The 15,451-nt window shown below is 43.0% G+C and overlaps 2 protein-coding genes across 2 annotated transcripts; both read left to right on the top strand.

The window, feature by feature from the left end:
• Positions 1 to 1,320: 1,320 nt before the first annotated feature.
• Positions 1,321 to 2,259, top strand: LOC148123449 (olfactory receptor 6Z7-like). Its single transcript, XM_087909225.1, has one exon. The coding sequence runs from the start codon at positions 1,321 to 1,323 to the stop codon at positions 2,257 to 2,259; it is 939 nt and encodes a 312-aa protein (XP_087765351.1).
• A 10,331-nt stretch (positions 2,260 to 12,590) lies between these two features.
• On the top strand, positions 12,591 to 13,535 carry LOC148123450 (olfactory receptor 6Z7-like). Its single transcript, XM_087909238.1, has one exon. It carries the CDS (start codon positions 12,597 to 12,599, stop codon positions 13,533 to 13,535), a length of 939 nt encoding a protein of 312 aa, XP_087765364.1. The 5' UTR covers positions 12,591 to 12,596.
• The last annotated feature ends 1,916 nt before the right edge of the window (positions 13,536 to 15,451 follow it).

A 15,451-nucleotide genomic window follows, 5' to 3' on the forward strand; every position in this document is an offset into this window, starting at 1 on the left:
TCTTTTTTATGTGGTAGGTGAGAGGCATCTCACCTTCTGCATTAGATTCATAATTATTTATAAATGAGTAGCCTTCAATATCAAGATAACGTGATTCATAAGCACTATGAGTGCTCTAAATTTGTCTGAAATCCCTGTCTTTAGGTCTTTTCATTGACTCTATGTCGTGTAAGAAGTCACAGAAGCTCCTCACAGAAGAGAAGATTGCTGCCTTGAATTGTTTAGTAAATGTATTTGTTAATAATAGCAACATATAAAATAAAATACCCATATTTAAGAGAAATAAAAGAGAGATGGGGAAATGAGAGGAGGGGGAGAAGGAGGATAGGAAGAGGAAGAAGAGGAAGAGGAAAAGGAAGAAGAAGATGGAGAAGAAGAAGAAGAAGGAGAAGAAGAAGAAGAAGAAGAAGAAGAAGAAGAAGAAGAAGAAGAAGAAGAAGAAGAAGAAGAAGAAGAAGAAAAAGAAGAAGAAGAAGAGCAATGAGAAAAAGAACAAGAAGACTGCCTAACTCATCACAGGATCTTAATCCCAGCAGTGGAATCGATGCTAGATACTCTAAAGCAAGAAGCACTCTCAAATTGTATAATTTTCTGGATCTCTAGTCTATGTCCTGGATGTTGGAGACTGTTCTGGTCCTAGTTTGGGGGATGGGTAATGCCATCCAATGGAATTAGTAGAGGAATGGACTTGAGATGAGCTACAGGAGCTTCCATGCTGGGTCATCTTTGGCTGTGATGTACTTACTTTGTGGGACAGAAGCAAAGACTATAACTATGTTATTTAAGACTAAGTCAGGAGTGCTAGAAACATGGCTCAGCACTTAAAAGCATTGGTTGCTCTTCGAGAGGGCTCAAATTCAAGTCCCAGCACCCACATGGCAACTCACAAACATCTGTAACGCCTGTTCTAGGGGAATTTGATGGCCCCTGTGGCCTCTGTGGTCACTGCATGCATGCGATGCATAGTTATACATGCAGGTACTAATAATGCAGATAAAATAAAAATAAATCTTCAAAAAAAATAAGAAGTACCTAAGTCATACTTAACAGTGTTGAATAAAATAGCAATAGTCATCATGACATGTTTCCGACATAAATAAAAGCTCAATGGATCATAGAGGTTCAGAAGGTCACATTCTCTCTATACATTTGGATGAACAGCTGTAGCATTTATCTCAAGAATATGAAGAATCTTTCTCTTAGCCAGTTTCCAGCAGTCTTTGATATGATTAAATCCCTGAAGGCTCGAATCACTGAACAACTTTCTAATTACTTTTACTATGAAGGACACATGTTAAAAACTGGTTTGTCTCTCTGCAGATGGAAAGGCCGCTGGAGTCGGCCAACATGACCAGGGTTCAGCAGTTCATCTTGCTGGGATTGTCCACTAGACTGGACATAAGAGATGTGCTATTTGCTGTCTTCCTGACTCTCTACCTGCTGACGCTCCTGGAGAACACACTCATCATCTACCTCATCTGCAATCACAGCGAGCTCCACAAGCCCATGTACTTCTTCCTGGGTAACCTCAGCTGCCTGGAGATGTGCTATGTGTCTGTCACGATGCCCACCCTGCTTGTGGGGCTGTGGACGGGGCCCTACCATATTTCCTTTACACTCTGCATGACCCAGCTCTTCTTCTTCATAGTCCTCATCTGCACAGAGTGCACCCTCCTGGCCTCCATGGCCTATGACCGCTATGTGGCCATCTGCCGCCCACTGCACTACCCACTGCTCATGAGGCCCCAGGTCTGCCTGGGCTTAGCCTTGTCTTCATGGCTTGGTGGGTTGGTGGTCTCAGTGGCCAAAACAACATGTATTGCCAGCCTGAGTTACTGTGGCCCTAATGTCCTCAACCAATTTTTCTGTGATGTTTCCCCTCTCCTCAACCTGTCCTGCACCCACGTGGCCCTCACAGAGCTGGTAGACTTCATCTCAGCCATTGTCATCTTCTGTGGAACACTCCTGGTATCCTTGGCTTCCTATTCAGCCATCGGGATGGCCGTGCTCCGGATGCCATCAGCTGCCGCCAGACGCAAGGCCTTCTCCACCTGCGCCTCCCACCTGGTGGTGGTGGGCATCTTCTACTCAGCAGCTCTCTTCATCTACTGCCGTCCCAGTCGCATCAAGTCCATGGACCTCAACAAGGTGCTGTCCGTCATCTACACGGTGGTCACGCCCCTCTGCAACCCCATCATCTACTGTCTGAGGAATAAGGAGGTCCACACTGTGCTGAAGAAGACCCTTCACTGGCCTTGACCATTGTCTTACATCTCTAGACTCCTTTCTTTCCGGACCAAAAATTCCTTGAGGTCTGGGGATGTAGCTCAGTGGTGGACCTCTACGGTAGCATGCACAGGTCCTTGGTTTGATCCCAAAAACCATTGAAAAAGGAACTACAAATATTTCTTGGCTCCAAAACTCCATAAACCTTAAACTATAAAGAAAAATAGAATAAAACTTTCTGTTTAATATGTGGTAGCAAAACACCAAACACTACCTAAATCGGAAATACCTAAGGAACAATCAGAAACACCCAACAGAAAATAAGACAAATATGGGCTAGTGGCCAGTGAGCCACTTCTTAAGTTATAACCCAAGGAATATAGCTAGAACATCCCATTATTATTATTCCTAGGCAACCAATACATTTTAACTGAATGTATCTGTTTGTCTTGGAAAATGCAGGTAGCTGGGTGTGCAGAATCCTTGTTGCTTTAATATTTGCAGAGTGTATACAACTTAATTATCTACTGATGGATGGATTAGACATATTAAGTGTGAGGCACCCAATGCTCTTTTAAATAAAAAACAATTTGTGTCGCAGTGGGTATCAATATTAAATTTAAAAAAATCAAAGAGTTGGCTCAGTGGTTAAGGGAGCTTGCTGCTTTTGCAAGAGGAGCTGAGTTCAGTTCCCAGCACACACACACACACAAAGCAGCTCACAATAGTCTGTAACTCTTAATCTGGGGAATCTGTCAACTCCTTCCACCTGCACTCATGTGCACATACACACAGAGATATGTGAGTGAGGAATAATAAAGTTTAAAACTGTATTAGTATGTATTAATTGTACAAAATGGCTTCATTATGGCATTTTCTTGCATGTATATAATGTACTTGATCGTGTTCACCCCTCATGACCTTCACTTGTCTTCCTCCCACCCCCTGCTGGTCTCTTTCCTCTTCCTAATAAATTTCAGCTTCATGTATTTTCTATTTGTTGGCCTGTATTAACTGTACACATCGCTGTTTTGTGGCAGGAAGAAGGAAGACTAACTCCCTTGTCTGAATTGTTCCATTCTTTCCTGGATCTTCAACGCCAGTCATGTTTCTTTAAACAGGTTATATACCCGTAGATAGACAGGTTGTCTGCTCCATGTTGGCATTCTTCTCTATACTAAGTATCAATCAACTGAAAGCTGGAACAGTTTTTGTTATTTGTTTGTTTTGCACCCTTACATACTTCACATTCCAAGCACGGTCTTTACATTGAAGAAGAAATCAGCCCATGTGGTTCTGGAGAGATGACTCAGAACTTGAGAGCACACACTGCACTGTGCAGAGGGCCCAACTTCAGTAGCCCTCACCTATGTTAGGTGGCTCAGAACTGCCTGGAACTCCAGCTCCAGTGCATTTGGGGTCACTGCAGGCATCTGCACTCACAAACACAACCCCCCCAAACACACACACAGAGCACACACACATGCACATAATTTAAAAAAAGAAATCGCTCTAACTGAGAATGATCTGCAGGCCTTTTTACTTAAATCTCTAAAAGGTATTAGTAAACTCCTTTTTTTTCCTGCCACTACTCCAAATTCTCAGGGGCAGGGAAGTCTCTGAGGTCCAGAGCTTCTTTCTAAGACTGTGTTCCTGCCTCCTCATCTTAGTGCAGGCAGTACCCTCAGCCCTTCAGAGACTCCAGAGCCACAAACAGAATGGGAGGTATGATTGGAGGGGTTATTTCGGTACCAGGATCAGCTGCTCCCTGGATGTGCTGAGGGGTTGTCTGTCTGTCTCTTGGCATGTGCTCTGGGCAGCAGCCGAATAGCAAAACCTCCCATCACACCTGTGAGGAAGGACCAGCATCTGTTGCCTGCGGCCACCAGGTGAGAGGCTCCACCGTTGTTAGTTGCGGGTGAAGGCAAGAAGGTTCAGTGAACACGGATACTGACTGTTGGAGAAAACATAAACAAATTTAAACATCAGAGGAACTGATGAAGAGGTGATAAAGATAATCACATCTTCACATTAAATATTAGTAATGAAGCATGGCCCACCTAAGTGGCTTCCTGGGGACCAGGTAGGGTGGGAGAGACATTGTGTCTGACTTCAAAACGGTTAGCCATGATGCTGTACCACCCCAAAGAGGGCTAGCATGCAGTCCTTACAGTTGAAAAGATTCAGCTCATTCTAGGGAAAAATTGAGCCCTCCTGCATCCCAGAATAGATAAGCAAGATTGAGTATATCGACCAACTTTCCAAGAGTCATAGCTCTTCCAATGCTTGTAGAATAAAGTCCACCTGTACATCATTATGCCTTCAATTCCTGGTGGAACAATGATTTTGTGTGTATCCTTAGCTCTCTGTCTTTTTATTGAGTTTGTTCTTTGGCAATCTTTACAAATATAAAGTGGATTCTGATTAGTGTAACATCCCTGGCCTCTCTAATGGTCCTCCTATCCCTGTTAACCCTCTTCTCTCCATAGTTCCCTTTCTAGCATTCATGCCTTTTTAAACTATCCATAGGATTCAGTTAGGCATCTCAGTAGGTACAACACTGAAGACAATGACCACCCCTTTTCCAGAATTCATCAGTCGCCAATATTTCTGCTAATGACCCCACTTCTTAAATGCCAATGGAGTGAAGTGGAGCTACAGGTCTTTAAAGACTTGTTCTTTCTCATGGGAGAAAGTCTAAATTTTGTTTAGAACAGATACTTTCTTTGTCACTCAGAACCCAAGTGGTCTCCACATTGCATTCCCCCTTCATCAGTAGGAGAAAAAACAATTCAAGAATATGAATCAACATTTCTACATTTTTAATTATAGTAATTGATTTCATGCATGTGTCTGTCTGTGTCTCTGTGTCTGTGTCTAGGCATGGAGTGAACACATGTGCAACACTTGCAGAGGCTAGAAGAGGGTGTCATTCACTTGGAGCTAGAGTCACACGTGTTGCGACTTGTCTTACATGGGTGTTAGGAACTGAACTCGGGTCCTCTGCAAGAGCAGTAAATGCTCTTAATCTCTGAACCATCTCTTTAGCTTCCAGTATCATTATTTTTTAAAAAAAGATAGAGCATTGCATTCAAGAAAGTACATAGAGGGGCTGGAGAGATGGCTCAGTGGTTAAGAGCATTGCCTGTTCTTCCAAAGGTCCTGAGTTCAATTCCCAGCAACCACATGGTGGCTCACAACCATCTGTAATCAGGTCTGGTGCCCTCTTCTGGTCTGCAGACATACACACAGACAGAATATTGTATACTAAATAAATAAATAAATAAATAAATATATTTAAAAAAAAAGAAAGTACATAGAGAGCATCATGGTTCCATCTCCTCTAGGGAGTAGAATCATCTCTTATCACTGAATCTCCTTGCTACATACAGGAGCTACTGGAAGACAGCACAGGACTACACATGTGTCTCCAGCTGAATCAGCTTTTCCATGTTCTAGTTCTTGAACTCAGGGTGCTGTGGTGACCCTTTGATGGTACATTTGTAGTAGTTCTAATGCTCATATATGGAAATATAAATACTTCTGGGTCATCAATCAGATTATATAGCCACAAAAAGGATACATGCAAGAGGAGAGTGTGGAGTTGATACTAAAAGATCAAGTCAGATTCTGGCAGGAGTGGGGTGTAAAGAATCTCAGTGGAGGGGAAGAAGCCCAGGAGGAGGCCATGGAACATGTTCTTGAGAATGTAGACAGTCTCCCTCACCAAGTAATCAACCTGGGAAAGTGTGTGTGTGTGTGTGTGTGTGTGTGTGTGTGTGTGTGTGTGTGTGTGTGTGAATATGTGCAAGTGTATGCATGTGTGTATGGGCATGTGTATGTATGTGTGTGTTCATGGGTGTGTTTGTGTGTGCTGGATATGTTTTGTACAAGTCTGAAGCCATGACAAGTATATCTTTCTGTTTCTCTCTACCTTGAGTTTTAAGACAAGTTCTCTACCTGAATGTGGAGATGACCAATTGGATAGTCGACCTGGGAAGCTCCAGGCATTCATCCTTTGTGCTCCACTCCCAGGGTTAGGGTTACAGATGCATGCCACCACACCCAGTTTGTACACAGATGATTGGATCTGAACTCGGGGCCTCATGCATGTCTGGAAATCACTTTACAGTCTAAGGTATCTCTCTAGCGCTAAAGGTGACCTTTTTAAACACTGAAAGCAAATCTACTCAAGGATCCAGAAGCTCATTGGATCAGTACTCTTGTTTAAGATTACCACTAGAATCCAAAATTCAGTTTCTTGAGAAGCTCATTTTCATAAAGAAATAAGGAACAGCTGCTTCAGACCGGCTAGTGTTCAGTTGGAGAAGAAGGGACCGCGATTGGAGAAAAAGATAGATCCATTTGACCACAGTGGACACTGGCATGCACCTTGATAAAAATGTGAATGATAGCTACCACTCGTGTCTGTGCTTTGCAATCTAATCTCCTCAGTAATTGCAAGAGGAAAAGTGACAATGTGCCTGCTGTAGATTTGAAAACTGTTGAAAGACTGTGGCAAAATTCAAACTCGTATCATTTGTCATAGAATGCAGATGGGCTTGGGAACGTTTGGTTCAAGGGCAAAGGAAAAATGATTGCGTAATAGCCAGAAGATGCTATTTGGAATAGGAGATTTCGTGCCTGGAATCTGTGGACTGCTGGATTCACATGAGAACCTCAGCTTCATACTGTGTATGAAGCCATGCACTCGGCTCTCCTATGTCTCTAGGACCCAGTTAGCTCATGGCCTTTATGGTTGGCCCATGTCTTTAAGATCAAATGTTCCTCAATGTTTCCAAACTTGGATCCTTGAGGAGCTGATTCTCTGTAACAAGAATAAAGGTTGTAAGCCTGGCATGCCCCATATTCCTCACAGTTCCTGCTCCTCAGACTCCCAAGAGGATCTCTTTCAAAACCTTTTCTTGGCTCTTGTGAGTAAAGCAACCTGGGTGAGTGAGCATCTCTGTGGTAGGGTGTGGAGTCCTTGTGAAAATGCTAGGGAGTAACGTGACTGTGTCTTGTGCTTTTCTCCTTTTGAGGAGCCTCCATATTGATTTCATAATAGCTGCAGCTGTGTTGTTTTATGTTCACCAGTATCGAGTAAAGGTTTCTCTTTCCTCACTGCGTGACACCATTTTTGTAAAAACAAACAAACAAAACATAGTTTTTCTTTTGTTTTTTGTTTTCAAGACAGGGTTTCCTCTGTGTAACAGTTCCTGGCTGTCCTGGAACTCATGTTGTAGACCAGGCTGGTCTCAAACTCACAGAGATCCGCCTGTGTCTGCCTCCCAAGTGCTGAGATTAAGGCATGAACCACCACTACCCGACTGTAGTAAAATTTTTTAAGAGTCTTAACTATTACTGGTTTGCACATTCACCAAAGCAAATAAGTATTCCTCTTTCCTCACCGATAAGTCAGCATTTGTTGTTAAAAAAATAAACAAACATTTTAAAGTCTGATATTATTCTGATAGAGATAAGATGAAATCTCAGAGTACTTTAGTTAACATTTCTCTGATCACTGAGAATGTTGAACATTTTAAAAAGAATATTTCCTGGCCGTTTGTATTTTTTCTTTTGAGAACTCCATTCATCTAAAGTCCATCTGTTTATTTTTAACATTTGTACCGGTCCCTTGAGAATTTCACAGAATGATTTAATCCTGTTCACCCTTCCTCCAGCTCCTCCCAGGTCTACCCTGATTCTCCTACCCACTCAATTCTGCATCCCTTTTACTCCCCTCTTTTGTATTTACACCGATTAAGTCTATTTTGTTTTGCCCACACATTTTTGTGTGTGACCTTCTACTGGAGCATGGTCAACTCCCCAGAACCTACACTCTTAACAAAAACTCTCTCTCTCTCTCTCTCCCTCCCTCCCTCCCTCCCTCCCTCTCTCTCTCTCTCTCTCTCTCTCTCTCTCTCTCTCTCTCTCACACACACACACACACACACACACACACACACACACACCTGCCCCTTTCTCAGATGCTATCAGTTGCCAACAGTGCCTCTCCTGGGGTGAGACTTCGTGCCCAGCTCTCCTTTTCCAGTTGGGAATTCGCCCAGCTTGGGCTTACACAGACAGGCCTCAGGCATGCTGTCCCAACCCCACTGAGTTCCCATGTGCAGCTGCCCACCATGTCCCAAAGACTTATTCACACAGGCACACACCTGAACAGTAACAGCTGTCCTCTGACGTCTGCTCACACATGCACACCCTGAACAGTAACAGCTGTCCTCTGACGTCTGCTCACACATGCACACACCTGAACAGTAACAGCTGTCCTCTGACGTCTGCTCACACATGCACACACCTGAACAGTAACAGCTGTCCTCTGACGTCTGCTCACACATGCACATACCTGAACAGTAACAGCTGTCCTCTGACGTCTGCTCACACATGCACACACCTGAACAGTAACTGCTGTCTTCTGACGTCTGCTCACACATGCACACACCTGAACAGTAACAGCTGTCCTCTGACATCTGCTCACACATGCACACACCTGAACAGTAACAGCTGTCCTCTGACGTCTGCTCGCACATGCACACACCTGAACAGTAACTGCTGTCCTCTGACGTCTGCTCACACAGGCACACACCTGAACAGTAACTAAAATTAGTGATTTTGAAAGCTATGTGGACTGCAGAGTTAGCTTAGGGGTCAAGAGCATGCACTGCTCCCAAAGGGGACTCAAGTTCGGGTCCCAACATCCACACCAGATGGCACACAACCACCTGTAACGCCAGCTCCAGAGAACCAGTGTCTCTGGGCTCCTTGGGCACCTGCACTCACAAGACCATATGCTCTCACACAAACACATACATATGAACACAATGAAAATAAATCTTTAAAAATAAAATAGTAAGGCTGGGCAATGGTGGCATTCACCTTTAATCACAGCACTCGGGACGCAGAGGCAGATGGGTCTCTGGGAGTTTCAGGACAGTCAGGACTACACAGAGAAACCCTGTCTCAAAAAAAAATAAGAAAGAAAGAAAGAAAGAAAGAAAGAAAGAAAGAAAGAAAGAAAGAAAGAAAGAAAGAAAGAAAGAAAAAAGAAAAAAGTTCCAAGTCACAGTCTGGGAGTGAAATGAAATACAACCGTGCTTCAACACTGGGTGAATTCCATTGTCCCCACCATCATGCTCAAGGCAGAGGAATCCAAGCATTCTTCCACCCCAGAGACTTAGTTAGAGTGAAAAAGTTCACCATGTAGAAAATTAACTCAGTGACACTTACTGAGGTCCTTGGAACAAAAGGTTTGTCACTTTGAGTATTGTGCATTCCTAATGCAACAGAAAAATAACTAGTCTTTATTTTTTATAATTAAGACAGTGTTTTTTATTTTAGAGATACAAAAGAACTAAGAAGAGTAAAGAATAAATGTGTTCCACGATTTTCAAACTTTCTGATAAACATTGTGTCAAATGTTATGTGGCTGTCTGACTCTGGGAGACTCTATACCCAAAGATGTTAGCTGCTTGCAAAGGATCCTGCATGCAATGAAAGAGGGAAAAACCAGCATAAATAGCATCACTCCTCACTACAACATTGTAGTTAACAAAAATCACTGTTAGCATTCTGATATGCATCTATTGATAAAAACATAAAAATGTGTGTGCACATGGAGAAGAATATTTTCAATAACTCAAATATGTGTTAATATATTCATCTACTCCATGAATTACAAATAATCTTATATTTTCTTTTTTAAAGATTATCTATTTTTATAAATTTTATTGAGCTTTACATTTTTCTCTGCTCCCCTCCCTTCCTCTGCCCTCCCCTACTACCCTCTCCCATGGATCCCATGCTCCCAATTTACTCAGGAGATAATGTCTTTTCTACTTCCCATGTAGATTAGATCCATGTATGTCTCTCATAGGGTCCTCATTGTTTTCTGGCTTCTCTGGGATTGTGAATTGTAGGCTGGTTTTCTTTGCTTTATGTCAAAAAGCCACTTATGAGTGAATACATACAATTGTCTTTCTGGGTCTGGGTTACTTCACATAATACGATGTTTTCTAGATCCATCCACTTGCCTGAAAAATCTCAAGATGTCATTTTTTTCTACTGTGTAGTACTTCATTGTATAAATGTACCATACTTTCCTTATCCATTCTTCAGTCGAGGGGAATATAGGTTGTTTCCAGGTTCTGACTATCTATGTCAAACAATGCTGCTATGTACATAGCTGAGCACATGTCCTTGTGGTACAATTGAGCATCCTTTGGATAAATACCCAAAAGTGGTATTGCTGGGTCTTGAGGAAGGTTATTTCCTAATTTTCTGAGAAATCACCACACTGACATCCAAAGGGGCTGTACAATCTTGCACTCCCACCAGCAATGCAGAAATGTTCCCTTTACCTCATAACCTCTCCAGCATAAGTTGCCATCAGTGTTTTTGATCTTGATCATTCTTAATGGTGTAAGATAGAATCTCAGAATTGTTTTTGATTTGCATTTCTCTGATGATTAAGGATGTTGAACATTTCCTTAAGTGTCTTTCAGCCATTTTAGCTTCCTCTGTTGAGAATAACTAGGCTTTTAATGTAGTCCTGACATTCAGAAGGAACACATGGATTATAGACATTTTATTATTAGGTTCCATACAATTGTTTGCATCAATAACATTCTGTATGAACTGTAATATTCTCAACTGTTACAGTGAGGAAATCGTGTGTGTCTATGCATTCTATGATTTTCAAATTTTCTGATAACCATTGTGTCAAATGTTATGGGGCTGTCTGACTCTGGGAGACACTACACCCAAAGATGCTGCTATGCTTGCTGTGTTCCTATGTTGCTATGCTTGCAAAGGATCCTGCATGCAATGAAAGAAAAAGAGCAGCATAAATGGCATCAACATTGCTCTTTGGAAAGGAGCAAGTGCTCTTAATCACTGAGCTATCTCTCACACACACCTCCACGTGCTTTTGAGACACAGTTGCTCACCAGCCTGCAGCTTGCCCACTAGAATGGTATGACCGGTCAAAGAGCCCAAGGATCTCCCTGTAGCCATCTCCTTACAACTGAGATTACAAATATGCACGATCAATGCCCATGTTCTGGCACTGAACTCAGGTCTTAATGGTTGCAACATAAGCAATTTACTGGCTGAGTTATCTCCCAAGCTCCAAACTATAACAATAGAAAATAAAATCACACTAAGAGAAGAGAGATATTATTAGAAGAAAAAATATTTAACACTCTTGTACCACTCTTGATTTATAGATACAACTAACTTTCTGTGTGGAGTTTAAAAAGAAAATTAAAAACCATCTAGAGTCGGTCGGTGGTGGCATGCACCTTTAATCCCAGCACTCGGGAGGCAGAGACAGGCAGGTCTCTGTGAGATTGAGGCCAGCCTGGTCTATAAGGGCTAGTTCCAGGACTGGCTCCAAAGTTACAGAAAAACCCTGTCTCGATAGACAAAACAAAATATCTAGACTAATGACATTTCTAGTTCCTTATTTGGTACAGAGCTTGTCATTCACTGCTTCATTTACTACAACAAATACATGTTGCTCTTGTTTTATTTGGAGACATTATTCCTACAAGGTCAAAAGTTTCAGGCTCACTTCTATCACGTGAATCCCAGAGGGTAAGCTGAGTTCATCAGGCTTGACAGAAAGCAAATTATCCACTGGTCATATTGCAAACCCCTTTTCAAAAATCGCGCGCGCGCATGCGCGCGCGCGTGTGTGTGTGTGTTTTCACAGATTTAGGGGATGTGTATGGAGGTTTGAATGAAAAAACATTTGCATTGACTCAGGTATTTGACCTCGTCACACTTGGCTGGTGATGTGTTTGGGGAAAATTTAGGAGGAATGGCCTTGCTGGAGGAAGTACATCACTGGGGGTGGGCTTGGGGGGTGCATAGCCCCAGTCCACTTGTAGTTCGTTGTCTGTTTCAAGCTTGCCATTGAGGATGTATGTTCTCTGCTTCCTGCTCCTACTGCCATGCCTGCCACTTGAGGCCACAGCTTCTTACCACGACAAAGTCTTCCCCACCCACCCCTTGGAGCTGAGCTAGAATAAACTCTCTTTTCCCCCATCCACCCACCCTGGAGCTTTGAGGTAGAGTAAGCTCTCTCTCAACCACCCACCCCTGAGCCATGAGCTAGAGTGAGCTCTCTCTTTCTTCCTTAACTCACCCTAGCCAGGATGTTTCATCATAGCAACAAGAAAAGTAATCAATACAAATAGGAACCGGGCTACAGTTTCTTTTAAAAATTGTCTAACACTCTGCCTTTCTGGGCAGTTGCCAGCACCAATAATTTATCCAGGAAATGTGGGAATCCTCCTAAACTTGTGCCATTGTGCTTGTTTATAAACAATAGCATTTGCTCTCTACAGATGGAAACATCACTTGAGTTGACCAACATGACCAGAGTCCAGCAATTTGTACTTTTAGGCTTTCCCGCAAGGCTGGGTATAAGGGATGCCCTGTTTGTCGTCTTCCTGACTCTCTACCTGCTGACGCTCCTGGAGAACACACTCATCATCTACCTCATCTGCAGTCACAGCGAGCTCCATAAGCCCATGTACTTCTTCCTGGGCAACCTCAGCTGCCTGGAGATATGCTATGTATCAGCCACCATGCCCACCCTACTCGTGGGGCTGTGGACGGGGCCCTACCATATTTCCTTTGTAACCTGCATGACCCAACTCTTCTTCTTTGTCTCTCTCATCTGCACAGAGTGCACCCTCCTGGCCTCCATGGCCTATGACCGCTATGTGGCCATCTGCCGCCCACTGCACTACCCATTGCTCATGAGGCCCCAGGTCTGCCTGGGCTTAGCCTTGTCTTCATGGCTCGGAGGGCTGGTGGTCTCAGCAATAAAGACAAAATGCATTGCAAGCCTGAGCTACTGTGGCCCCAATGTCCTCAACCAATTTTTCTGTGATGTTTCCCCTCTTCTCAACCTGTCCTGCACCCACGTGGCCCTCACAGAGCTGGTAGACTTCATCTCAGCCATTGTCATCTTCTGTGGAACACTCCTGGTATCCTTGGCTTCCTATTCAGCCATCGGGATGGCCGTGCTCCGGATGCCATCAGCTGCCGCCAGATGCAAGGCCTTCTCCACCTGCGCCTCCCACCTGGTGGTGGTGGGTATCTTCTACTCAGCAGCTCTCTTCATCTACTGCCGCCCCAGTCGCATCAAGTCCATGGACCTCAACAAGGTGCTGTCCGTCATCTACACGGTGGTCACGCCCCTCTGCAACCCCATCATCTACTGTTTGAGGAATAAGGAGGTCCACACTGTGCTGAAGAAGACCCTTCACTGGCCTTGATCATCACCTTTTGTACGCAAACCTCTCGCACCTTGGTTCAAGTCTTCATGGCCCAAACACCACAAGTAACCTTTCAATGCTCCTGAAACCCGGAGAACATATTTGAAAAACCACTAAGAGGAAATGATCAATGCTCCTGAGTAATTACACACATTTTCTCACCCACATTTTTATATGCTTAAATTCATTCACACATGCATGTTTCATAGTCCTGTAGTTTTTATTGATAATTGGCTCATAAATATTTATCAAGTGAGCCTGTGAGAGTCTATAAGGATAGAAAGGTACTGTACAAAAATTACCAGTTAACTTGAGTCATTGTTTGCAACAAGAGGGAATCAATTTAAATTCTTATCGATAGTACTTATATATAACAATTAATTATAAGATAAAATATGAGACAGTAAAAAGAAATGTCATGTTTTAAATAAATATTTTTATTATTTTAATTATGTATACCCTTGTATGTCTACGTGTAGGGTATGTGCATTGGAATGCAGGTACCCACAGAACTCATAGGCATCAGAGTACCCTGGAGTGGAGTTACCAGCAGTTATGAGCCACTCAGCATGGATGCTGGGTCTTGAACTTGAGTCCTCTATAAGAGCAGCAAATTCTTTTAACAATTGAGCCATTTATTTAGTCTGTATGTTTTACCATGAAAATAAGTTTAACTCATATGTATATTTAATTAAAAAACAAAGTAAAGTGTGGTACAAAATTCCTTTGTGTGCATATGTGTGTGTGTGTGTGTGTGTGTGTGTGTGTGTGTCTACAAGCACGCACTGCAACATGTGTGTGGTGGTCATAGGACAGCTTCAGATGTTAGTCCTTACCTTGCAGCTTCTGTGATTCTTTCCCTATTTCTTCTAAATCCACCGGGACCAGGGAATCCTCTCAGGTCTAGAGAGCTTGTTTAAACTTGTTCCTTTGCCTTCTCTCAGAGTATAGCCAACTGAGAGACTGCGACATTCCAGAGGAGAAACCCAAGTGTGTGTGTGTGTGTGTGTGTGTGTGTGTGTGTGTGTGTGTGTGTGTGTTAAAGACCAAAGACAACTTCTCCCAAGATACACTGAAAGGCTCCAGTCCTTGACATCACCACCTTAGAGCCAACTGTTTCTACTGGCCACCACCAAAGCCTACTCCACATTCAGTATCAGCCAGAAAGGATCTGCACTTACCTACCGTCAACCGGCAGGTGAGATGATCCAGAGTAATTCTTTGAGGGAGTGAAAACAAGGGTAAGGCTCGAATGGTCAAGTGTTTGCCTAACCTGCCAGCAGGCGCCCTGGGCTTGAACCCAGGCAACTATTAGAAGAAGGAGAGTGGCACACACTTGACATCTCAGGACATAGGTTATAGAGGCAGGGAGATCATAAGCTCAACCATCCTCCACTAGATAACAAGTTCAAAACCAGCTTGGGATATATTGGATTTTATCTAAAAAAAAACAATACAAGGAACAGCAGAAAGAATATGCTGTTTCTTTAGTCAAGATCATTCTGGTCACAAACTTGTGGTCCTCCCACCTCAGCCAGCCTGAGAGCGCTAGAAATCCATGTATGTAAAAACAGGTATATATGCTTTGCTATAGAAAAAAAATTGTGTAGAACACATAATTGTTCATTAGGTACCAGCTCCAAATACTTGAACAATTGTGGTTTAATGCTCATGACAACTACATATAAAAATGTGTGCAATATGGGTGGAGATAGTGAGACTGACAACCTGGAAGTGTCAGGTAGATTCTCAAAGATCATGCACTTACAAGGGAAAGCTAGTCTGTTAGGGTGACTTCAACCTCTTGTTTTCAGCAAAGGTTCAGCTATCATCCTAAAGTTGAGAAGCTGGGCAAGCATTGAAGACTATTATGGAATCTCTCCATTTCAAAGAAAAGAAATGATCCTACATTACAG

Source organism: Myodes glareolus, chromosome 1 (assembly GCF_982192425.1).
Source record: "Myodes glareolus chromosome 1, mMyoGla1.1, whole genome shotgun sequence".
NCBI lineage: Eukaryota > Metazoa > Chordata > Mammalia > Rodentia > Cricetidae > Myodes > Myodes glareolus.

Coding starts and splice junctions, on each gene's coding strand:
- LOC148123449 (XM_087909225.1), top strand. CDS start 1,321: ATGGAAAGGCCGCTGGAGTCGGCCAACATGACCAGGGTTCAGCAGTTC.
- LOC148123450 (XM_087909238.1), top strand. CDS start 12,597: ATGGAAACATCACTTGAGTTGACCAACATGACCAGAGTCCAGCAATTT.